General features: G+C 31.7%; 1 protein-coding gene across 1 annotated transcript in view; it reads left to right on the top strand.

Moving 5' to 3' along the window:
* C2H14orf39 (chromosome 2 C14orf39 homolog) overlaps window positions 1-13,205 on the top strand; it is a 34,784-nt gene extending 21,579 nt beyond the window's left edge. Inside the window, exons 13-18 of the mRNA XM_027929397.2 lie at window positions 1,102-1,163; window positions 2,349-2,527; window positions 3,680-3,684; window positions 4,453-4,592; window positions 8,935-8,992; window positions 13,006-13,205. Coding sequence (XP_027785198.1) covers window positions 1,102-1,163; window positions 2,349-2,527; window positions 3,680-3,684; window positions 4,453-4,592; window positions 8,935-8,992; window positions 13,006-13,205 — 644 coding nt within the window. The remainder of the gene's footprint in view (window positions 1-1,101; window positions 1,164-2,348; window positions 2,528-3,679; window positions 3,685-4,452; window positions 4,593-8,934; window positions 8,993-13,005) is intronic.
* The last annotated feature ends 12,464 nt before the right edge of the window (window positions 13,206-25,669 follow it).

A 25,669-nucleotide genomic window follows, 5' to 3' on the forward strand; every position in this document is an offset into this window, starting at 1 on the left:
CAATCACGAGCCACCACACAGCTTGTAGATTCAAACAGCAACTCTTTATTCCCGAACTCACACCAGCCGTCTACAATCACGTTCTGGGGAAATCCACGTTCTCTGCCCAAATCCACCTCCACTGGGCTTCTATCTCCAAAAAATATACTGTCTGAATCCCGTGAGAACTCAAGGGGAACTCAGGCAGCAGGATACGCCCTATTCCCAGCAGGAATAATCTTAAACCTTAAACCTGGAACCTAAACCGGGAACGCCCTAATCCGCCTTGGTCCTTGAGCAAGGTCACCTACATTCAATGTCACTGCAACATGGGGTATGCTGGCAAGGAAATTGTCATACCCACTTGGCTAATGGCTCCCAGCAACAGTGGAAATTAGTACAACTACATTAGAAAAGGTTGGCATCTGGTCTTGAGAAATGCACATACTCTATTCCTCATAATTCCACCTCTGGATGTATACTTAAAGAAATACAAGTATATAATACAATAGTATCAGTAAAGAATGTTATTATTTGTAATAGTTTTAATGTGGAAACATCCTAAATACCCATTTGCAGTAGAATGTATAGATACATAATGTCCTGTTTGTGCAATGGAATACTTTATATCAGTAAGAAAACTATGTCATGTACTACAGAATGGATGAATCTCACAAGCATATATTACTCAAACAAAAAAAGTAAACAAAAGCAAGAGATAGGACATATTTAATTTCATGATATAACATTTTAAAACAGGAAAATAAGATATATTATTTAGATGATAAAACCATATATAACAAATTAGGAAAAAATTATCACAAAAGTCTGGATAGGGATTACCTCTGAGAGAAGGACATGGAGAATATAGGACCTTTTGGAGTGCTTGTGATGTTTTATTTCTTTACTTGATGTGGTTACATGAGTGTTCTCTTTATAATTTTGTTGTTAAACTGTTTATATTATATTTTATTCTCTTATTTGTATATGTTGGATTGAAACATGAAATTGCCATTTTGGTAGACTAACAGTTAAATATTGGCAATTTCATATGGTTAAACTAATGTGTTTTATTTTATAATAAAATTGCAAAAAGAAAAACAGTTTGTTCTCATGTAACAGATGCTGAGTGTGGAGAAAAAGGGACAGTAAGACAATTAAGAGAATCAAAATGCACTTCACAAGTAAGTCAAATGTTTGATTTGACCATTCTAATTTTAAAATTTTGTGTCCATTTTAATTTTGGATTTAGTGCAATAAAGATTGTTTATGTGAGATTTTATTAGTTGGTAATCAGGTTTCTAGGAAGTTACAGACTCTATTTTTCAGATTCAAAAACAAGGCCAAAAACATGAGAGAAGAATAGTATTACCTTAGGGAAGTAAAGGGAGGAGAGGGGAGGGGATGTGGGGATAGGAAACATAGTAGAATGAAACAGATATATGTATGCATGACCAATATGATTCTACAACATATACACTCAGAAAAATGAGAAATTATGTCCCATCTATATATAATATATCAAAGTGCATAAATGCATTCTCCTGTCATTTATAACTAATTAAACCAAAACAAAACAAACAAACAAAAAAAGCCAAAAGAACTGGGGGTATAGCTCAGTGGTAGAGTGCTTGCTTAGCATGCACTGGGTTACATTCCCAGCACCACTAAGAAAATAGAACAAGACAAAAACCAAAAGCCACAAAAAGTTTATATATAAATATGCAAAAATTTTTCATTAATAAGGGCTGATAAATTAAAATTTAAAAAAACTAAGTGCTGATATATATTGAGACTACAATTTGGTAAGATTAAATGATTTGTTGTGGCAGTCCAAGACCAGTAATTGCCATAAAAATGTCTTAAAAGTATTTTTGAATAGTGGGAAGCTTTAATTATGATAGATGTAGACAATATATTTTAAACTTTACCCTAGATACTAAGGGTTTAAATAAGAGAAACAATATAGTAGTAGTATTCTGTAAGGAAATACAAATAATAAGTACATTTAAATTTTTTTGTCAGACCCAAATTACTCTTTCCTTTCAAGGAGTTAGTATATACAGTTCTTCATCTATACTACAGTCCTAAACATTATTCTTTATCAAGTTCAGTATTTTCTGGTTGTTATACTTTTCTCAAGTAGGGATGAGTAAGATGGAGCTGTAAAGAAAAGAAAAAATTAATAATTAAAATAATTATTGTTTGAATGTGTATTTTAATATCACTTTTCCAGTTATTCTTATTTTACTTATCTGTGAAATGACTATTGATTAGTATGGTATTTTCTGTCTTGTGCATTTTTATATATGTCATTCTGTTACTGCAACAACATTCATTTTTAGTTTTCTATTACTTTGAATTTGCAGTCTATACATACAGAACATTTTGGAATGTCAATAGAAGATAATAGTGATGAAGTAGAAGAAAGGCCTGAGAATTTTCCACCAACTCCTGAAATTCCTATATTTTTAAAAACTCCTGAAGCTATGAAGACACATGAATCTTTGGAGAAAATGCAGTTTCCTAAAGCTCCCTCATTTGAAATGTAGGACTTTAATTGATAATTATAAGTAAATTATGCATTGAGTCATATAAAATTGATAGGAATAGTAAAATGACTTATACCTGTAACTTTAAAAAGTTTTTTTTAGTATAGAGTATTTCAGACATGCAAAGTAAAAACTAGCATAATGAACTTCCAAGTACCTATCATCCTGTTTGAATTATTAATGTTCTGCTGTTCTTGTTTCACAGGTCTTCCTCCCCATTTTTCCTGCAGCGTTTATCTGAAGATGATGTAGATCCTGAGTACTTACCCAGCGCAATACTATATAGATTTAAAATTTTCCAAAGGGTTAAATTTTGTGGAGAAATTTAAAATGTTAAAGAGCTACTGCCATATTTGGAAGATTGTGGGCTTATCATTGAATAATGTTCCAGCAGTCATTTTCCCACATGTTATAGTGTCTGAAGCAAGAATTGCCATTCTGCTTAGTAAGCTAGTTAGGCATAAATATCTCTAACATGAATATTTATCTTTGAAAACTATAGATATATGGTTTGCATTCAAGAAAATAGTGCTACCTTTAAACATTTTCTTTAGTTCAGTCTCTTCCTTAATACTGATCCCTGAGGTTTTTCCAAAATATGTTAGATAGATTTCACTTTATCAGGGATATCTCACCTATATCCTACTTCTGTATTTTAAATTGTTAGAATAAGTTTTATATATGAATACTATGCTGTTGACTCAAGCACAGCATGTTTAAAGTGAAACTCAACTTCAAATCTTAGAATTATTAAGGAATATCAGATTATATGCTAAAACTTCTCTCCATGGATGAGAAAATTATGATCTGTAAAGTTAAATGACTCATTCATGGTCATAGAGATAGTTTATGGAAGTATTGTTACACTTCATACACACACACACACACACACGTGTTTTTTCTTTTTTGGTATTTGGAATTGTCTCCAAGGCCTTGTGAATACTAAGTACTTAATCTTCTGTTGAGCTATTCCCCTGGCCCCTATTATATTTTAAAAACACTTATGTAGCACTATCTGTGAGCCACTGTTATAAGCACTTTAGACCATTTAATATTGATTATTTAATATTCACAACAATCTTATACATTTTAGGTACATTATTATCATTATTTTATAAATGAGAAAACATAATTATAGGTAATACAAGTAATCAATGTTAGAGTTGAGATTTTAAACCCAGGTAGTTCTGGTTTTAGAATCCATTCTCCTAACCAATGTGTTACACATTGTATTGTCTATTTTTTCCCGATCATTTTACTGTTTAACTCCCTGATATGACACTTAGTAATGGCTGCCTTTTAATCCAGACATAGCTTGTTAGGGCTGGGGCTGGGGCTGGGGCTCAGCAGTAATGCACTTGCCTGGTATGTGTGAGGCACTGGGTTCAATTCTCAGCACTGCAGATAAATAAATAAAGTAAAGGTCTATCAAAAACTAAAAAATATATATATTTAAAAACAAAATAGACACAGCTTGTTACTGACTTTCAAGATCTTGAAGACCATGTTGGGGTTAAGAGCTTGGACTTTGAATCTGAAGTGCTGAATTCAGTTCTCTACTGTATTTTTTTTGAGCAAATCATTTATATTTTCTACGCTTAAAAATCCTTTACTGTAAAATTAAAGTGACTGAAATAATATCTGTATTATAGAGTTATTATGAGGAATAAGTTATGCTTATGGAAGTACCTAGAAGAGTGCCTGACAGTATATTCTGAGTAGATATTCATAATAATTATCCCAAAGTTGATTTTCCATATTAGTCTCCTCCCAAACCATCTTTTCTTTATAGGTTGCTTCAATAACTACTTCCTACCTTCCCTTCTATGCTAATTTTTACCCCCATGACATTGCTTGTGCTCAATCTTCAGTGTTTGGTGATAGATTTTTAACATTTTGATGATTTTTTAAAAATCTCTTTGTAACAGAAATGCAGTACCTGAAGGTCAAACACAAAAAGAGTCCTCTGGATTTTCATTTCTTACAAGTTATACTTCTAGATCACCTAGATTGAATTTATTTGATTCTTCTGTATTTGATTCAGAAATTTCATCAGATCAGGTAAAATGAGAAACTAAAGTTTGATTTCTAAAAATTGTACACTGAAACTTTGGAGTAATTTTATTTCCTTAGTACCAAACTATCCTGGGACAGAGTACCAGTAAAGGCAATTTAAAAAAAATTCTGGGTAGCTGTAGTATAGCAAAGTTCCCTATTATCTTTTTGCTCTTAACTTTAGATGCCCCAAATTCACTGTATTTATTTTTTTAAATTTCAAGATAGGGATGATTTAAATTTCAGTTAAGGGCAATTTGAAATGAATTTGTCTTTTTAATTAATGTGCCTACTAAAAAAACTACATATTCTGAAAACAAACTTTACATGGCTTCATGTTTTGTCTTTTCAACTATGTGTGTGTACATGGCAACATTATCATTGGTTCATTTTAAAAGACCTAAGGAATTTCCTGCATCAACATTGCTACTGTTCAGTGGAAGTGCTTATTTCTGTATTTAGTAATTAAGCCCCCAAATTAAGACATGCTTTATTTGAAAAGTAGAGACAATATAAATTTGTGGTTAAAACTAGACACTGAAGCCTGATTACTTGGGTATATACTATATGTAAGATTTTCGGTAACTCTCAGTTTCCTTATCTGTAAAATGAAAATAATTATTACCATAAGGTTTGTAAATATTTAGGTGAGTTTATGCACATAAAACATTTAGAAAAGTTTCAATCACTTAATAATACCATATAAATATCAATGTAATGTAAGTATTATTACTTATTTAAATTAGTCACATTTAGCCATTTTTTATATTTATTAGAATTTTTATTACTGTGTTCCTTGCACTATATTAAGTTGCTGAAATTATAAATTTGTTGATGATATAGTAGTATACATTTCATATTTTGTTTCTTTTAACTTTCATCTCAATTTTACTTAAATACTTATTTCAAAAACTAGTGGGGCTGAGGATATAGCTCAGTTGGTAGAGTGTTGCCTCACATGCACAAGGTCATGGGTTCAATCCCCAGCACCCCAAAAAACAACAACAAAAAATTAGTAATCCCTAGAAAAGTGCACTAGAAAAATAGATTAGAGTTACTAAATTCTTATTTACAGTAATACTATGAATATTAAAATAAGTGTATATAAATAACCTCATCAGGGGACATGTACATTTTGAAAACAGAAAACTACTGAAAATTATTGAATATATAACATGATGTACTTGTTTAGAAAGAAAATATTATAAAGATAAATTCCCTCTCAAAGTAATTTATAAATGTAATCCATTATGGATCTAATTAAAGTCCTGGCAAGATGTCTTTAGTTTTTGTTATGTTTTGTTTTTGAGCTGGGGAAGGAGATTGACCAAATAATTACTATGTCTCCTGGGAGAGGTGTATTCAAGAATAAGCAAGAACATTTTCAAAAATAAGATTGGTGATAGATTAAAATAGAATTCTAAGAAAAAGTTTCATCCAAAAGAAGGCAAAAAAGAAGGAATGGAGTGACAAAAAACAAGGGAACAAACATAAATAGCAATATGTTAGACCTAATCATGAACTTTTAAGTGATTTTTTTAATATGAATGGCTTAAATACTCCATTAAAAGTTAGAAACTATAAGAATACATAAAAAAAGAAATATAAATTGAATGTGGTGGTGCACTCCTTTAATCCCAGCTATTTGGGAGGCTGAGGCAAGAAAATAGAAAGTTCAAGGCCAGACTTGAGAATTCAGTGAGATTCTGTTTTAAAAATAAAAAATAAAAAGGGCTGCCAGATACAATGGCGCACACCTGTAATCCTACTGGCTCGGGAGGCTGAGGCAGGAGAATCTTAAGTTCAAAGCCAGCCTTAGCAACAGTGAGGTGCTAAGCAACTAAGTGAGACACTGTCTCTAAATAAAATATAAAATAGGGTTGGGAATGTGGCTCAGTGGTCAAATGCCCCTGAGTTCAATCCGTGGTACTCCCCTCCCTAAAAAAAATGGTCATGATGGCTATATTGATACCATTTTTGGTAGTCTTGAGATTCAGAGTATTACTGAAGATAGAAATAGTTCAGAATGGTAAAAAGTCCACTTTATAAGGAAGATACAACAATCACAAATGTGTAACTATGCCTAATAACAGCTCCAATATACATAAAATCAAAGTTGTCAAATACTCAAGCATAGTTGGAAGTTCTTAATACCCTTTTATCAGCAATTGATAGAATCACACAACACAATCAGATCTTCTGTAATATCTGTATACAGCATCAATCCCCTATACCATTATTAAACACTGTATCCCACAACTGCCTCATACATGTTCTTCTCAAGTGCTAATAGTACATTCACCAAAATCAACTATATTATGGGTCATAATAAGAGTAAAGGAATTTAAAAGCATTGGAATTAGAGTGTGTTAAATTAGAACTCAGTAACAATAAGATATCTAGAAAAATCGTAAATATGTAGGTCATGAATCAAAGAATGAATCATGAGAGAAGTCAGAAAACATTTTGAGCTGAATTATCATGAAAATTCAGCTTATCAAAAGTTGTGGGATGCTGCCAAAGCCAGAGCAAAATTATAACTTTAAATAATTTAGTTAGTTAATAACTTAAATAGTTACATTAATAGAAAAGAGGAAAGATTTAATGACCTATATTGAGAAACTAGAAAAAGAGTATTGAAGCAAATCCAAAGTAAGTAGAATGAAGAAATAAAAAAGACGACATAACTGAAATAGAACAAATAAATAAATAAGAATAAACAAAACCAAAGATTGTCCTTTAAAATAATTGACAGAATTGATACATTCCCATCTAGATTGACAGAGAAGGAAAGATAGTTATTAAACATGAAAGAATATCATTACAAATCCTATATATTATGAAATAGATTGGTGAAGGGAACTTCACTTTTTACACATTAAAACATCCTATATAAACTTAGAGTAATCAAAATGGTGTGATATAAGGATTGAAAGAATGGTATTTGGTAGGGGTTAAATAGTCATGATACAAAAGAATTTAGAATATGATAAAGATGGGACCACACAGGGATAAATTAGACACTCAGCTTACACTGTACACCGGTAAATTTACAGATGAATTAAAATAAATGAAAAAATATTAACCATAAAATACTTTAGAGGAAATATAAGTTAATATTTACTAGACCTCAGAAGGATGGATGCTCAAAGCATAAAAGCAGTGGAAGAAGAACCAAAAGAAAAAGCAATTAAGTTAATTGCATTCAGACTTCCAAGTGAAAAAATTGGACAGGCAATATGATAAAAGTATAAAGATAATTAACATCTTTATTATATTAAGACTTAAATTACTGGGCTGGAGTTGTAGCTCATCGGTAGAGCACTCGCCTAGCACGTGTGCGGCTCTGGGTTCGATCTCAGCACCACATAAAAACAAGTAAATAAAGGCATTGTGTCCAACTACACCTAAAAAATAAATATTAAAAAAATTTTAAAAAATTAAAAAAAGAACTTAAATTACTACCTCAGTATAGAAATGGGAAAATCCATTTGGTGAATAGTCTCCTGAAAAAGAAAATTAAATTACATAATTTGTGGTAAAACAGTTTTTCTTATTAATTGTTAAAGAAATATGATTCTGTGCTTAAATGTTTTAAGTGTGATGTTTATAATTAGAAAAATCAAAACAACCTAAATGTTCAAAATAAATGAATAATTGAAATAGTATGGTATGTCTATATGGAGGAATATTATACTGCCACAAAGATGTTTCAGAAGAATAGCAACATGGTCATATGGTAATATTAAGATAAAAAAAGGACAAAAAACTAAGCCATCATGAAAACATTTTTAAAAGCCCATCTTACTGAGAAAATAGACTTTTTTTTTGGCAGCAAAATTTTATCTGAATGGACATGAAACTGTCAGCATCCTTTTACTTTTATATATAAGTCAGAAAAGCAGTACTAAGGCCCTGATTTGTTAAAGGCCTTTAGAATCAAGCAAAAGTTTTATTAGAATTTTATGTTAAAGTAAGATCCTGAAGTAGGAATTATCCTTAGTGCAATACATATTGCCTATTAATTCTTTATCTATTGGTATAGTAAAATTAGTAGGCCTTATTTTAATAAGTAAATGACAGCTTTTGAAGACACTTCTCTTTAGTTTTGGAGATTGAACCCAGGGCCTAACACATTCTAGGCAAGCACTGTACCACTGAGCTACATCCCCAGCCTAAAAATACAACTTTTTCTTTTAAAAAAAAGTACAGTAGTATGCTGTATAGAATATTGCTGTATGCTTACTCTAATGCTGCATATTAGAAGAGGCTTTGGATTCAAATGCAAATACTATGTATGTTTTTCTACTGGTTTGACAAGTAATATTTCATGGAAATTATTTTCCAGCTTAATGAACATCATTCTGAAGGAAATCTAAATCCTCCCTTATCACAACAAGGAATTGGTAAGTGATTTACTACTTATAAAAACATGCTAACTTTCCCCCTTGGTATTTTAGTTTGTTTCTAATTGATTTTTCTAGGCATTCAGTTTATTCTTTAAAAATTACTCTTGACTTCTATACTATTCACTGCTTTTATTTTTAGCAACTTAGCTTGATTTTTTCACTGCATTGACAACACTTGCTTTCTCCAAGATTACTAATAACTTCTCAATTTTCAAACATTATGAATATTTTGCATTGTTTATCATATTCAGTCCCTTTGCAGCATGATATAGTTGACTGTTCACATCTTCTTTCTGGACTCTTTGGATTTCTTCCTATCTCTCTGTGCTTACTTTTTATTGCATTTTCTTTCTTTTATTGGTTAATCTGTTCAAAATATAAATAAGTGTGTGTATATATTATATTGTTTTATCAGTTACTACTTTGGTTTTGATGATAGAACAGTGGACAATTTTGCAAAATTCTCATAGGGTTTGTGTTCTAGTGGGAGAGACTGAAGATAGACAAGTCAATATATAATATATCAAGTGGTACATTAAACAGCAATTTTTATGGGTTTGAATTGGCAACTGATCATATGTTGCAATTTTTAATTCGGTATTTAATTTACTCTATAGCTAACAAGGATAATGCCAAGGTTTGACAATACTGTAAGAATTTATTGAAATGTGAATGGCTTAATAAGAGAAGGAATACGAAATAACAGAGGTACAACATCTTTGTCTCATTGAGAGGCTCATCAGATGCCCAAATAATAATCTTACTTCTGCCACCTCATCCATGTGAAAGATTTCAGGCAGCTGTGGATGAGTTATATTGCATGTAGGTTGCCTTGACACACAAAAGCTGCAGCCTCAGTTTTCGGCAGGCTCTTAAAGAAATCTAGTCATGGGGCCCAAGGCCTATACAACTCTTCTAATTCAGGTATAGTTTTACACAGAACTGTAGACAAGTAATGCTGTAGACTCAGCATTCCATATCTACCTTAATTCTATATTTTCTAAGGAGACAGTGCTGTGAGAAATCAGACTCCAAGATTATTCTTCCAAGTGGGTCTGAATCAGTCTAGGCTTGAGGTTAACTCTGTACTTACTGGTTGTAATTAATAATATAAATAAAGGTAAAGCAGAATAAGGGGAATAAGAAGAACTTGGATTGAGAAGGCAGTTGCTGTGTTATGAGGGAGTCAGAGAAGGCAATAATTAAGAGGTGACATTTGAGGAGAGACATGAAGGAGGTGCAGTACAAGCTACTGGGAAAAGCATTCCAAGTGAAGGATGAAAAGTTGAGATAGGCACATACTCAGTATGTTCAATGAACAGCAGGTAAATTGGTATAACTGGAATGAAATAAGGAAGGAGGAATCATGTAGGAAGATTAAATCAGGGACGTTGGAGAGGGAGCAAATCGTGGGACCTATAGACTGTTCAGATCTTTCGAAAGTGAGATGGGAAACATTGGAGGGTTTTGAGCAAAGGACTGAAATTATCTAACCGGCTTTTAAAAGATTACTCTGCTATATGGAGAACAAATAATGGAAACGAGTGAAAACAGATTAGGAAGCTATTAAAATAATACAAGTAAGAATTGGTGATGGCTAAGATAATGACAGTAGAATTGGTAAGAAGGAATGGGATTTTGGTTATCAATTTTTCTGAAGATAGATCTGGAAGAATTTGCCTATCACCTTTAAGGATGAGAAGGAAACAAGGATGATGCTAAGATCTTGACAACAATAACTGTAAGAATGAAGTTGTAATGGAAATCTTTTTATATCTAAGATATATTTTAACATTAAAAACTCACCATATCTGAAATCAAATTTGTTCTTTTAATGTCCCTAATGTTATCTCCATTATTGTGGTGGCCAAAATTCAGTAATAATTTTAACTTCTCCTTGTGACTGTGACTAAATTCAGCTAATCAAGTTTTATCAGTTCTTCCTCTGAAGTATTTATTTCCTTTTTCTATATTAATCAAAACTGTTATATTTTAAACTCTAATAACTATTCATAGTGCTACTGCAGTCATATCTTAACTGGTCTTTTCATCTTCTTAGCTTACCTATAAATCACAGTTTAAATAATCTTCCTCATGCCTAATGTTGATTTTGTAATTGCACTAATCAGATGCTTTTGGTGGCTCTCCATCAACTCAAATTATTTTCCTACTTTTCTAACCTAACTCCAACATAGCTGTCAAGCCCTTTCTCTTGTAAGAATTACCCATGCTTTGGCTAGACTAAAGAACATAGTGCCAGATAAGCCATATTTTCTTATTTGCTTTTTTTCTTCTTGTAATCTCCAACTTCCATCCCTAACCATCTTTCAAGACTAAGTTCTCTTCCATAAAACCTTTATTTTCCCCTCAACCTTGCATTCCAGAAAGACCTCTTTTTCACTTTTGTGAATGTTTCTTCTTCTTTTTTTTTGTAGTGCTGGGGATTGAATCCAAGACCTGTACATGTGAAGCAAGCACTCTACCAACTGAGCTATATCCCCAACCCCTTTTTTATACTTTTAAATATTCTACCTTCTATCATTAATTATCTCTGGATTTTTGGTTCTTTAAGGGCAAAGACCTGTTATATTCACTTCTGAATTCCTCACAGCACCTAGAATCCTACCTTGCATAGCAATCTATATTTATTTACAGTGAGCATAGTTTCATGAAGCCCACATATAATCTTCTGAAATTAAAAAATAAAATCAAATTTATTTATGCAAAGAGTGATTCAAGATTTTAGTTTTTTCTGGATCTATGTCTAAATTTTCTTTTTAAGATTTATGGGTGTGTGCTGAAGACAGTAAAATAAAATGAGAAAGGGAGAGAAGCAAAACACAACTGTCTGGTAATCAGTCCATCCAGCCAGTCAGCCATTTTAATTGCTAGTTGGCTTATTTTTGAGTAAAATAACTGAGATATTAAAAAATATAAGAAAACTTCAAAGTGGTACAAAGTAATTTCTTTTGCTTAATGTACTAGTTGATCAGTTCTCTATGGAAAAAATATTAGGTGCCTTAAAAGACTTGTTTTAGGTAAGTCTTTCATTTATTGTAGAGTTAATAATAATTGATTTTAAATTTAAGGTGTTGACAAATTTAATATTTATAGTCTTAAATAATATAATGAATGAAAACAGTATTTTTCTTTAGTGGAAATTCAGAGAGTCAAACACCAAATAATTCTATACATAAAGTTGATTTTTAAACTTATTTTTAAAACTATAAAACTATTTTTACTATTCTATCAACTTCTTTTAACAATGCTATGAGTATATTGTAGTTGGTCAATAAATAATGGTTGGATAAGTTTGACTTATGCAGTGTCTCTCAGATCTAACATTTTTTCTCTCCATTTCCATTGCTATGATGGTATAGGTAAGATCAGTTTTCACCATCTCTTTGCTGGACAATAGAGTTTTTTCCTTTTGGTTTTCTCCACTTCTAGACGCTTCTGTTCCAGCCTTTCTACACATCTCTCCTGAAGAATCCTTATAAAACAATTTATTTAATATCATATTGCGTTTGATAATGCTTAATGTTTTCCTGTTGCCTACTAAATAAAGTCCTGATTCTCTAGTGAGACATTCAGCTGTCTTTCCAAGCTCATCTTCATTAATTCCTACTTAATATATCATTATTATTTCTCAATATCTTGCCAAGTTGAACTGATTTCTGTTACCCTAATACTTCCTATGCCTATTTCTGGGCCTCTGTGCTAGTTTCTTCATTTGAAGTGTTTTACTACACCTTCTACCACATATAGTAGTTATTTATTTACTTGAGTTCATATTACTTACAAGTTGGGTTTATGTTTGAGTCTGTTTATCCTTCCATAGTGCCAAGAATAATGCCTCGCATGTGAGAAGAATACATTTAAATATCTGTTAAACAGGTAAATAATTCAGTGGTACTGTATGTATTGTATACATTGTATTGTAATCCTCTAGGTTATATGCATTCTATATAACACGGATAGCATGATCTTGTAATATTTGTCTTCCTCAGGAAATTTATTTGGGAAACCAGAAGGAGAAGACACCTTTACATTTTCTTTTTCATCAGACACTTCAGCTCATACATTTGGTACTGGAAAAGATGATTTTAGTTTTCCCTTTTCTTTTGAACAGGATCAAACAATACCTTCTTCTTCATTAAAAGGTTTTTCATCTTCCTCACAAAATACGGCACAATTTACTTTTTTTTGAACTAGTTATTAATTTTTGAATTATTTTAATATTTTATAATCATCTAGGGCATAAATTTACATTACTACTAAAATCTGAAGGTACTCCTTTTTTGGTGATGAAATGAAATGGTTTACCATAGTGAAATTATTTGATTATACTAATTTAAATATTGAATATTTTTATTTATGACATTAGCTAGTCATTTATTTTGGTTTTGATTTTGCAAGGCATACCCAGGCAGAACTTTTGTTAATCTGAGTAAAATTTGATACTTCTTCCATTACTCTTTATTATAAATATAAATCTGTTTTTTCCTGGAGTCCAAATTTCATTCTTAATGGTATTTTAGTTGTTTTCATAAGAAGAATTCCTGAGGTCATCAGAAGACTTTTTAGTGGCAATTGTTTAGAATTAGTGCTCAGGTGTACTATAGCAACTAAACATTTTTTTTTTTTTTTTTTATAATTACTGGGTTTCACTTAAGCGTCAGTGTTCCAGAATTTGAATGGTATTCTAATAATCATTTCAGAGAATTTATTATTGACAGTGAATGAAATCTGTGTTGTTTTCTCTTAAATACAACAAATAGTAAATTTCTAATTTTATCAGTTATGTTTTCTATTTAATGGAAGAAAATTGTATGAGAAAGACTATTTTCTGAAAATTGAATTATTGTTATCAATGGTGGTCCTGCTTTTTGTTTAAACCTTTTTTGAAGAACATTTAAAACTTTGTTCCCTGTCTTCAACAGAAAACAATTTCATGCTTATATTTTGTATTTTCAATTAATTATATATAACTTAAATTGAGATGTTTAAAATTTTCTGAAATTATGTAATTATTGTACAATATCTTGTATTTTGTGCTTTTTAAATTGGTTGTAATGTCAAGTAATAAAGAGTATAACTCCATATTTGATGTGTAACTGCTAACACATTTTTAAACCTTATTTCTTCTGATTCCCCTGCTTTCCCACATCTGGTCAAACTGATAAAGAAAATCTAGAGGCTCTCTCCTTTGGTGTCAGTAACAAGTGTACAAGAACTCTCACCCCAGCTTCACCCCTAACCACCATAAAAACCCATGAGCCAGTCTCTTTTCTTAGGCCATTTTCAGATCAGTATGGAGGCCTGCCCTCCCCTCCCCATAAAATCTTGTTATGTGAGTAGAAAATCTTTTCATACCCTATTTGAGTGGGGATGTGTGGCATCATCAGTCTCAGTATGCAAACCACATTTTGGGTGAGGGTCTATACTGTTTCATCAGATATCCAAAACATCACAATTGTGTTAAATTAAACCTTCCCAAAGACTTGTAAAAAAGGCTAACCTAACTAATGATAGGATTTTAAAAACTTTAGACTATGTTAAGGAAAAAAAAAAAAAAACACAAATCTTCAACTGATTGGAATATTAAAATTCTAGTTAAAAAGCTGAAATTTGGGGCTAGGGCTATAGCTCAGTGGCAGAGTAGCTACCTAACCTGAAAGGCACTGGGTTTGATCCTTAGCAACACATAAAAATAAGCAAACAAAGGCATTCTGTCCATCTACAACTATAAAATTTTTTTTTAAAGCTGAACTTTTTCTTTTCATATTAGGTATTTGTTTTATAACCCCATGATTGAATTAATTGGTGGTTTTGATATGATAAAGAAATTGACAATATATGAGAAAGGAGAAAAAAAGTTGAAATTGGTTTATTTGTTGTTTATTAAGAAATTCAAAACTGGTTTTAGCCTTGAGTGACTCAGTGAGTCTATGGTTTATTTTTACTTCAGAGTAATATCTAGCACACTAGTGTAGTTAAATTATGCATCAATAATTGGCAGGAAATAAATATTTTTGGTTTTTGTTCTGCAGTACTGGGCCCTGCACATGCTAGGCAAGTTTTCTGCCTCTGAGCTACAAACCAGCCTCTAAAATAAGTACTTTAAAATATCTATAGTGCATATGACAACTTGGGAGAATATAAAATGTCTGGAAAACATAGTCCTACATTCAGGTAACTTAGAACTTGGTTGAGACAAAACTCAGGAAACAACAAAAGCACATTACAATAAAGTTATAATTAAATTCTATGGTTTGTAACTTGATCTGTGGTAGAGAAGAAACCAATTGCTTTAAGAATTAGAAAGGTCATTGTGAACTGGAAAGCTGGAAGAATACACTGAAGAGGTAGAATTTTAAATATATTTTTTTTCTTTTAGTTGTAGATGCACACAATACCTTTACTTTGTTTGTTTATTTGTATGTGGTGCCAGGGATTGAACCCAGTGCCTCACAAATGCTAGGCAAGTGCTCTACCACTGAGCTACAACCCCAGCCCAAGAGGCAGAATTTTAATTGGGACTTTGAAGGTATGTAGATTGTAAAATTCTTATGTGAAAAGTGAATGCATTTTTGTAGACTTTTTTTGATTGTGATACTGGGCATTGAACTCAGGGCCTTGCACAAACTAAGTTCATACTTTACCTTTGAACTACTCTCCAGCCCTGAATTGAAGCCTTTTTAGCTTTGCATTTTTTTTATTGTTGAACTCTAATGGCTAATATTTGGTAGGATTTCATTAAGCATTTATTGACAATATAATTAAACTGAACTGGTGAATATGACGAAAAGAGCTTTCTGGGTAAATAAAATACTATGAGCAAAAGAAAAATGGAATTACAAATTAACTATGTGTGGAGGAAATTAAAGAACAGACCAATTAGAGTACAGGATAATAGGAAATTATGTTTATATATGGTAGGACTGATTTATTGAGAATCATGAAGTGTATTGATTTCTGAGGCCCAAAAAGGAACTTATATATTAAATGCCAGATCTGCAAGAGAAAAAGAATGGCTAAGGAAGATTAAACTGATAAGACAGTCAGAGATGGGAGAAATTAGAATTAGATAAATGAATTTGGAGTCATTTGCAATGGTCCAGGTCTGTGGTGATACGTTCCAGGTAATAATTGATTATTTTTGCAGTTTGATGCTACTCATACCTAAAATTGGAAAATTATATCTTAGTTAAAAGAAATCTATTTGATAGAATTCCATCTGGGTATAAGATAAAAGGAGAAAGGAACCAGAATTGTTTAGTTGTGTTTGATATAATAGGTCATCCAGTTAATGGGGGCATATGCAATTTCCTAATACAAATCACAAAAATAACTTTTAATCAAATAAACTTCTAAAGATAATTTTTAAAAAAGTATTCCTCTAAAAGCAGTCAAATCTGCTATCATTTTCAAAATAGGAATTTATGTCCACTTTTATTTAGATTTCAAAATTTGTGAGTCCCAGAGCTTCCTAATGCACGTAGAAGAAAAATCAATACTGTTTACTAATTATCTTTAAGGAAATAAAGTATTTTAATATTAGACTAATTTTGTCCCTATATGATAAGAAAAAAAACTTTCTAAGAATATAAGAGAAATACTCCAAAATCAATCAAGTCTGATTTATTCTCAAGGGAAGTATGTCTGAGCATGCAACAGCTTCTGGGGTATCACTGCTTCTCAATGAACAGAGCTAGGAAATGTATGTATGCATACTTACCTATGTATAAATACACATTTGTTTGTGTGTCTTTTATCTATCTGGTAAAAATGAAGCAAAACACAAATTTATGCTGAAAACCCCAGCAACATGAGATTGATTTTATGCTAGGTTTAGATGCTGAGTGTACCCAAATGTCCATATGTTAAAGACTTCATTCCCTGGGTAGCACTAATGTGATGGAACTTCTAAGAGTGGGAGGTTCTTGCTAGGTATGGTGGCACATGCCTGTAATCCCAGTGATTCAGGAGGCTGAGGCAGGAGGATAGTGAGTTTAAATTCAGCCTTGCCAACTTAGTGAGTCTCTGCCCCAAAATAAAAAATATTTAAAGTAAAAAAATAAAAAATATATAAAGGGCTGGAGATGTGGCTCAATGGTTAAATGCCCCTGAGTTCAATCCCTGGTACAAAAAAAAAAAAAAAAAAAAAGAAAGAAAAGAGTGGGAAGTTCTTATGTTATTGGGGGCATGTCCTCAAAAAGGATCATGGGACCTTGGTCTTTTTTTCTTTTTCTCTCTCTCTTCTTGTTAGAGATGTGACCATTTGCTCCTACTTGCACTTCTGCCATGATGTGCCACTATCTGCCACCCTTATCAGAGGCCAAACCAATGCCTCCACCACCTGATCTTCAACTTTGAACCTCCAAAGCTACGAGTTAAATAAATATTTTCTCTATAAATTAGCCGCCTCAGGTATTTTGCTGTAGGAATGCAAAGCTGTCTAATATATTCTAGTATTCTCCTTTTATCTGTAACTGCTTTATCTGACAGTAAGAAACCTAGATGTTATCTACAATATATGAATATATTCTTGTTCAGTTCTAGTGTACATACATAACACATTTTGTAATCAACAAAATGTATCAGCTAGTACATATTAGTTTCCTGTGTCAACTATAGCAAATTACTGCAGCCTTTCTGAATTGAAACAGAAAGTTGTTCTTCCACAGTTCTGCAGACCAAAGTCCAAGGTTGGAATCAAGATGTCAGCAAGACCATAATTTCTCTGGAGGATCTAGAGAATCACTTGAGCCTGGAGTTCAGGGCCAGCCTGAGTAACATAGCAAGCCCCTTTTCTTTAAAGAAAAAAAAATTAATCCCATCTAAAAACACCTTCATAGCAAAAAAATAGAATGGTGTTTGACCAAACAACTGGGTACAGGCCAAGTTGACATAAAATTAGCAATCACAGCCAACATTTCAAATTTCTCTCTGTTCCACCTTCTTTAGTCCTCTCTGCATATGAAATCTCCCTCTGCTTTCCTTTTGTAAATATACATGTGATATATTTGGGGTCCATCTAGATGGACAATTTAGATAATCTTCCTATCTCAAGATCCCACTTATTTCAGTATAAAGTAACATTCACAGACTCCAGAGATTTGATTCTGAATCTTTGGGGGTGCATTTACAGCCTATGACACAGGGTGTAGTATTTGTATACTTTCTTTTGGTCTTTAGTCTTTTTTTTTAAATTGTAGTTGAACACAATATTTTATTTATTTTTATGTGGTGCTGAAGATCAAACCCAGGGCCTCACACTTGCAAGGCGAGTGCTCTACTGCTGAGCCATAACCCCAGCCCCTGGTCTTTAATCTTATAATTATCTTTTGAAAACAATGTTTATGATACTATAGTACCATAAAAAACAGTCCAGTCACCCCCACATTCCATAGTGTTGACCGTTTGTAGTCAAGCCCTCTCCTTTCAAAGCCTGGAAACTATAGATCTGATTTCTCCTGTAATTTTGTCTTTTCCGGAATGTCCTAGAAGTAGAATCATATAATATGTAGCCTTTGGGGGCTGGTTTCTTTGGCTTAGTAAAGTGCATTTAAACCTCAACAGTGTTGCGTGAATAGTAGATTGTTCATTTTTATTGCTTAAATATTCCACTGTATGTATGTAGTACAATTTATTTACCCATTGATAGGGGGTGAGAGGATAAGATCTGTTTTAATGGCTTTTTTGTGGCCTTTGGTAGTTATGAATAAAACTTCTAAAAACATTTATGTACAAGATTTTATGTGAATATGAACATCTTAGTCCATGTGGATGCTATAAAAAAATACCAAGAACTGGGTCACTCATAAACAATGACTATTTTTTATAGTCCTGAAGGCTGGGAACTCTTAAGACCAAGGCACTAGTGGATTTGATGTCTGGTGGAGGCTGGCTTTCTGGTTCACATCTGGTGCCTTCTAGCTGTTCTCTCACATGATGGAGAAGGTTTAAGACATCTTTTATAAGGACATTAATCTGATGAAAGCCCTCATGACCTAATTACCTCCCAAAGGCTTTCCCTCCTAATGTCATCTCTGGATTAAGATTTCAGCATATGAAATTTGGGAGTACACAAACATTAAGATATACAAACATTAAGATCACTCATTTCATAGTGTAATTGGGATTCCTGCATTGCATAATAAATATATGCTAAATTTTTTAAGATATTGCCAAAATGTTGTCTAAAGTGACTATACCATTTTACATTTCCACAAGCAATGAATGAACATTCCAGTCCTTGACAGCACTTAGTATTATCAAATTTAAAATTTTAACCATTTTAGTAGGTATAAGATAGTATATGATTGTAATTTTAATTTATATTTTCCTAGTGTCTAATAACATTGAGCATATTTTCATATCCTTATTTACATCTGAATGCTCATTTAAAAGTGGTGGTTTGTTTTCTGATTGAATTGTACAATTCTTTATATATTTTGGATACAAGTCCTTTATTAGATATGTGACTTAAAAATATTTTTTTCTCCCCATTGGTGACTTATTTTTGTATTCTCTTAACAGTATTTTTCACAGAGTAGAAGTTTCAAATTTTGATAAAGTCCAATCTGTCATTGAATTGCACTTTAGGTATTATACCTAAAAACTGTGAGCCTAAGATCAAACATACTTTCATCTCTGTATCTTTCATCCGTTTTAGAATTTTACATTTACACTTAGATCTGTAATCTATTTAAAGTTAATTTTTGGATAAGGTGAGGTATGTATCAAGATGCTTTTTTTTTTTTTTTTTGTACTTTTTGTTGAAAAGATTACCCTTTCTCCATTAAATTGGCTTTGCATCTCTGGCAAAAATCAACTGACTTCATTGGTGTGGACTTATTTCTGTGCTCTCTATTCTCTTCTACTGATTTATGTGTCTGTTTTATCATCAATACTACATTGTCTTGTTTTCCATAGCTTTAAAATGAATCTTGAAATTGAGTAGTGTTGCTTTTGATGGGAATGTAAATTAGTATAGTAATTATGGAAAATATTATAGAGATTCCTCAAAAAATTAAAAATAGAACTACCATATGACCCAGTAATGCCACTACTGAGTATGCAATAAAAGGAAATTAAATCAGTATGTCAAAATATCTGTGCTCTCATGTTTATTGCAGTACTATTCATAAAAATAGCCAAAACAGGAATCTAAGTGTCCAACAACAGATGAATGAATGAAGAATTTGTGGTATTTATACTTGAGGGGGAATTATTCAGCCATTAAATAGAAGGAAATCCTATCATTTGCAACAATATGGATGAATCTGGATGATATTATGTTAAGTGAAGTAAGGCACACAAAGACAATACTGCCTGATTTCATTTATATATGGAATAAAAAAAACTTGAACTCATAGAAGCAGAGAGAATAATGGTATTTATCATTCTGGGATGTGGGCAGGGTTGTTAGGAGATGTTAGTCAAAGGACACAACATTTTGTTAGGAGGATTAAGTTTAAGAGAGTTAGTGTGCTGCATAGTGACTTAGTAACATGTATTATACACTTGAAAATTGATGAGTAGATTTTAAACGTTCTCACTACACACATACAAAATGTCTATGAAGCAATGTGTATGCTAATTTGATTTTTGCCATTCCACAATGCACACATATTTCAAAATATGTTATATACTGTAAATTTAAAACCACTTTATCAGTTAAAAATAAATTTAAAACAAATAAAAAGGAAAGAAACAAATGAATATTCTCTACAATGGGTTCCTCAGGCCTATAACAAAAGGTGATAGTTTGTAGTTGCTTAGCATTGTTTTAGCACACAGTAGGCCATCCAGAAACTACTGAATATTTGAAATTAGTTGGACTTAAGTATTTTCCATATTTAAATAACATGGTGTATTTCCTGATCTCTACAAGTATATTTATGGATTTAATTTAATTTTTTTAAAAAATTGGGGTAGTGTGAACCCTCCAACTTTGTTCTTTCTAAAAAATATTACTTTGGGGGATATAGCTCAGTTGATAGAATGCTGCCTCACATGCACAATGCCCTGGGTTCAATCCCCAGCAGCACAAAAATAAATAAATAAATAAATAAATAAACAAACAAATAAATATGATTACTTTTGTCTTTCCACGTATATTTTAAAATCAGTTATTGATATTTTTTCAATGCCTGTGGATTTTTTTTTCTTTCTTTCTTTTTATGTGGTGCTGAGGATCGAACCCAGGGCCTCAGACACGCTAGGTAACACTCTACCACTGAGCCACAACCCAGCCCCGCCTGTGGATTTTAATTGGTATTGCATTGAACCTATACATTCAACATTCTGACAGTTTTGAGTCTTCCAATCTGTGAACAAGATATATATCTCCAATTATATATTTTTAAACTTTTTCATCATATTTTATAGTTTTCATAGTGCATATCCTGCACATATTTTATTAAATGCCTAATTATTTTTTTAAATTTTGGGTAGTATTATAAATGGCATTGTTTTTCTATTTTTATTTCAAATATCAATTATTCACTGAAAGTGTGTAGAAATAAAGTTGATTTTTGCATATTGACATTACACTTCATAATCATACTAAGCCTCGTAGAGTTAATTGCTTTTTTGTAAATTCTTTAGGACTTTTTGTTTTGTTTTTAGAAACAATCATGTTACCTATAAAAAGAGTTTCGTTCCTTCTTTTTCAACGTATATGTTCCTTTTTAATACTTCTTGCATTGTTTCACTGACTAGGATTTCCAGTCGGATGTTGAAAGGTATAGGAAAAATAATTAATAGTTTAAAAAAAAAAGGTATGGGAAGAGAGGACATTGTCACCCTGTACTTGATCGTATGCTAAAAGCATTGTCTTTCGCCATTAAGTATGACATTAGCTGTTGTATATACAATTGATGCCTTTTTATCAAGTTAAGAAAGTTTTTGTTTCTAGTGTATGAAAATGTTTAATATGAATGGCTATTTAATTTTCTTTTTTCTGCATCAATTGATACGATCCTATTATTTTTCTTTTTCAGCTTATTAAAATAAAATACATTTTTTTTTGTTTTCTGATTGTTAGTTTTAACTTTTTTGTTTTTTCAGTACTAGGGATTGAACCTAGAGCCTTGCAAATGGTAGGCAACTGTTCTACCACTGAGCTACACCCCCAGTTCTAGTTATGTCAATATTTGCTGCATGAATTTTACTAGGTGTATATATGTGAGTGTGTGTGTGTGTGTGTGTGTGTGTGTGTGTGTGTATCCTATAGTTGATTCTTATACTTGTATTCTACCAGATAATCTCATTTTATTAGTTTTTAGGCCATTCATAGTTAATGTAGTTATTGAATTTTGTATTAAAATCTTCTGTCTGGCTATTTTTATTCGTTTTTATTTTTTTCTCTATCTTCTCTTGAATGTTTTTTTTTTTTTTTTAATTCCATTTTATTTCTTTGTTGGCTTATTTTGTTTACCTCTTTGTATTTAAAAATTTCTTCTTCTGAACTGGGGTTGTGGCTCAGAGGTAAAGTGCTTGCCTGGGATGTGTGAGGCACTGGGTTCGATAAATAAATAAGTAAAGGTATGGGAAGAGAGAACACTGCGTATAATAATAAATATAAAATAATATAAAAATAAATAAATAAATATCCAGTCACAACTAAAAAAAAATTTAGATATTTTTTTCTGTTTCTTTGAAGTTGATTATACATATCTTTAATTGATCAGAGTCAACTTTCAAATATTATTATACAACTTCATTTGTAGTGAAAGGACATTATAAAATATATCTACAATTCCACCTTTCATTCTTTGGCTATTTTAAAACTCATTTTACTTTTATGTAAATTTTTAAAAAACCAGTATATTCCTATATTTTAGCTAGCCATTGTTTTTTTTTTTTCTTCTTCTTCTTCCTGGTACCAGGGATTGAACCTGGGGGCACTTAACAACTGAGCCACATCCCTAGTCCTTTTTACTTTTTTTAAATTTTCAGACAGGCTCTTGCCAAGTTGCTTAGGGCCTTGTTAAGTTGCTGAGGGCTGTCTTTGAAGTTGTAATCCTCCTGCTTCAGTCTCCCAAGCTGGTGGGATTCAGGCATGTGCCTCCATACCCAGGACAAATTGTCTTCTTTTTTTAAAAAAATAATATTTTTTTGTAGTTGTAGATGGACAGAATGCCTTTATTTATTTTTTTTTAATTTGTATGTGGTACAGAGGATTGAACCCAGTGCCTCACACATGCTAGCCAAGTGCTCTGCTGCTGAGCTACAACCCAAGCTCCCAAATGTCTTTTATAACAATTAAAAATGGGGGAAAAGATTTTTATTTTTCTATTGTTTATTCAATTTCCAGTGTTCTTATTTATTTTGCAAGTCTAAATTTTTGTCTGGCATCCTATTTTTTCTGCCTGAAGAACTTTCTTCAACATTTCTTGCAGGACAGGTCTACTTACAACCAAGTTTTGCTTAACAATTTTTTGTTTCTTCTTTATTTTTGACAGATCTTATTACTGGATATAGAATTCTGGATTGACAAGTTTTTTGTTTGTTTTTCTTTCAGTGCTTTTTTTTAAAAAAAGTCAACCTCTCATTATCTAACTTGCATGATTCCTGAATTAAAGTTTATTGTAGTTTTTATCTTTGTTCTACAAATGTAGTTTTTTTCTTTAGATACCTCTGGGATTCGTTTATTGTCTTTTTCTCAGCAGCTGGAATATATACTTAGGTGTTTTCTTCGTCTTTTGGGTATTTATAGCCATCCTCCTAAAGTTTGTTGTTTGGTGTATGTTATTCGTTTTGGAAAATTCTCAGCTATTTTTTCTTCAAATATTTCTTCTGCCCTGCTCTTTTTTTCTTCTCTCTCCTTTCTTTTTCTGGGGGGATTCAAATTAGGGTGTGTTAAAATGTTTGACATTGTCTACAGCTCTTGAATGCATTCTCTTTTTCAACTCTTTTCCTTTTGTGTTTTAGTTGATAAATAATATCTATAGACCTATTTTTATATTAACTGATTTGTTCTTCTGGTATGTTGAATCTACTGATGAACCCTATCAAAGGCATTCTTCTTTGTTACTTTTTTCCTATCATTTCCATTTAATTCTTTACAATTTCTATCTCTCTGCTATAAGTATTCATCTGGTCTAATATCTTGTCTGTATTTCAAACTATAGCCCTCAATACACTAATCATTGTTATTTTAAATTCCCTGGCAAACTGATCCAATATTTTGCTCAAAATTGACTCTGATTTGATGATTAGTTTATCTCTTGCAAGTATGATTTTGCTTTTTTCCTTTCCACATGCTTCATATTTTGTTCAAGCAAGGCATATTATGTAAGATAAAAGAAGGTAAAGTACAATTTTTATGTCTCAAAATGGATCATTTTTTTAAGCTTTAGTATGGTGCTTTGACTTACTCTAATAAGAAGTCTGACTGGATTTAAGATTTGTGGTTGAAAAAGTTACCTTTAGTGCACTATAAATCAGATTTCTCTAGTGACACCTTGTATTTAGGGTGTTACCTTGTTTTCCAGAATTGGTTTTTGTTTTGTTTGCCACTGCCTGTTCTGTCCTTGCCTTTAGATCTTCCCCTTGTGTGAATGCAGATCTTGGCCTCTATAATAGTATGAGTCAATTCCTTAAAATAAGTCTCTTTATTTATCTATATCTATATCTATCATCTCTATTTCCTATTGGTTCTATTTCTCTGGAGAACTCTAATACAGATATTCAACCCTAATGGTTTCCTCATAATATTTATTTTGACAGATATCTCAACTTTTCTCTATGTTTTATGACATTTCTAGGTTTGGGTTTTAAGGAGAGAGTCAATAGGCCAAAATATTTCTTTTCCATCTTTGTTTTATATTCTTATTCTGTCTTTATTTGTAGTATTTTTTAAAAAATGGCCTTTAGAAATTATTGGAAAATCTATAAAATATGGAGTAATTACATATTCTCCAATCAGTATCAGTGTTCCAGTTGTTAAGCATTATTTTGTTCTGTAGTCAGCAGTCTTTAGAGAATAAAATATTTTGGAATGAGTTAGGGTGTATTTGCTTCTTTCCAAAAAAAATCAATCCTATCATTCTAAGTATTAGTAATAACTTAATACTTAAATTATTAAAAATATTATTTCAGTATAAATAATAATAATGTTATTATTATTAAGATTATCAGGGCCTTGCTAACTTGCTGATTCTAGCTTGAACTTGTGATCCTCTGCCTCAGTCTCTCAAGCCGCTGGGATTCATTTTTGTGTGCCTCTGTGCCAAGTAAGTATTAATTATTGAATCAAGTTAAATACAAATTTTAAGGGAAACATAACAAAACTTAAGAAAAAAATTCTACAAAATAGAAAATATTTATACCTTTTTAAATAACATTTTTCAGCTTTATTGAGGTAAGATCAATAATTAATAATTGTATGCTATGTGTATTTTAGTGTACAATTTTTAAGTTGCTTTTAATTTTTTTATTATGCCATATTTTATAAACAAGTCACAGCTGTGCACACCGGTAATCCCAGCAGCTAGGAAGCCTGAGGCAGGAAGATCCAGAGTTCAAAGCTAGCCTTAGCAAAAGCAATGTGCTAAGCCACCTGTCTCTAAATAAAATATAAAATAGGGCTGGGGATGTGGCTCAGAATTCAAGTGGCCCTGAGTTCAATTCCCAGTACCAAAACAACAACAACAACAA

This window comes from Marmota flaviventris, chromosome 2 (genome assembly GCF_047511675.1).
Source record: "Marmota flaviventris isolate mMarFla1 chromosome 2, mMarFla1.hap1, whole genome shotgun sequence".
Classification (NCBI taxonomy): domain Eukaryota; kingdom Metazoa; phylum Chordata; class Mammalia; order Rodentia; family Sciuridae; genus Marmota; species Marmota flaviventris.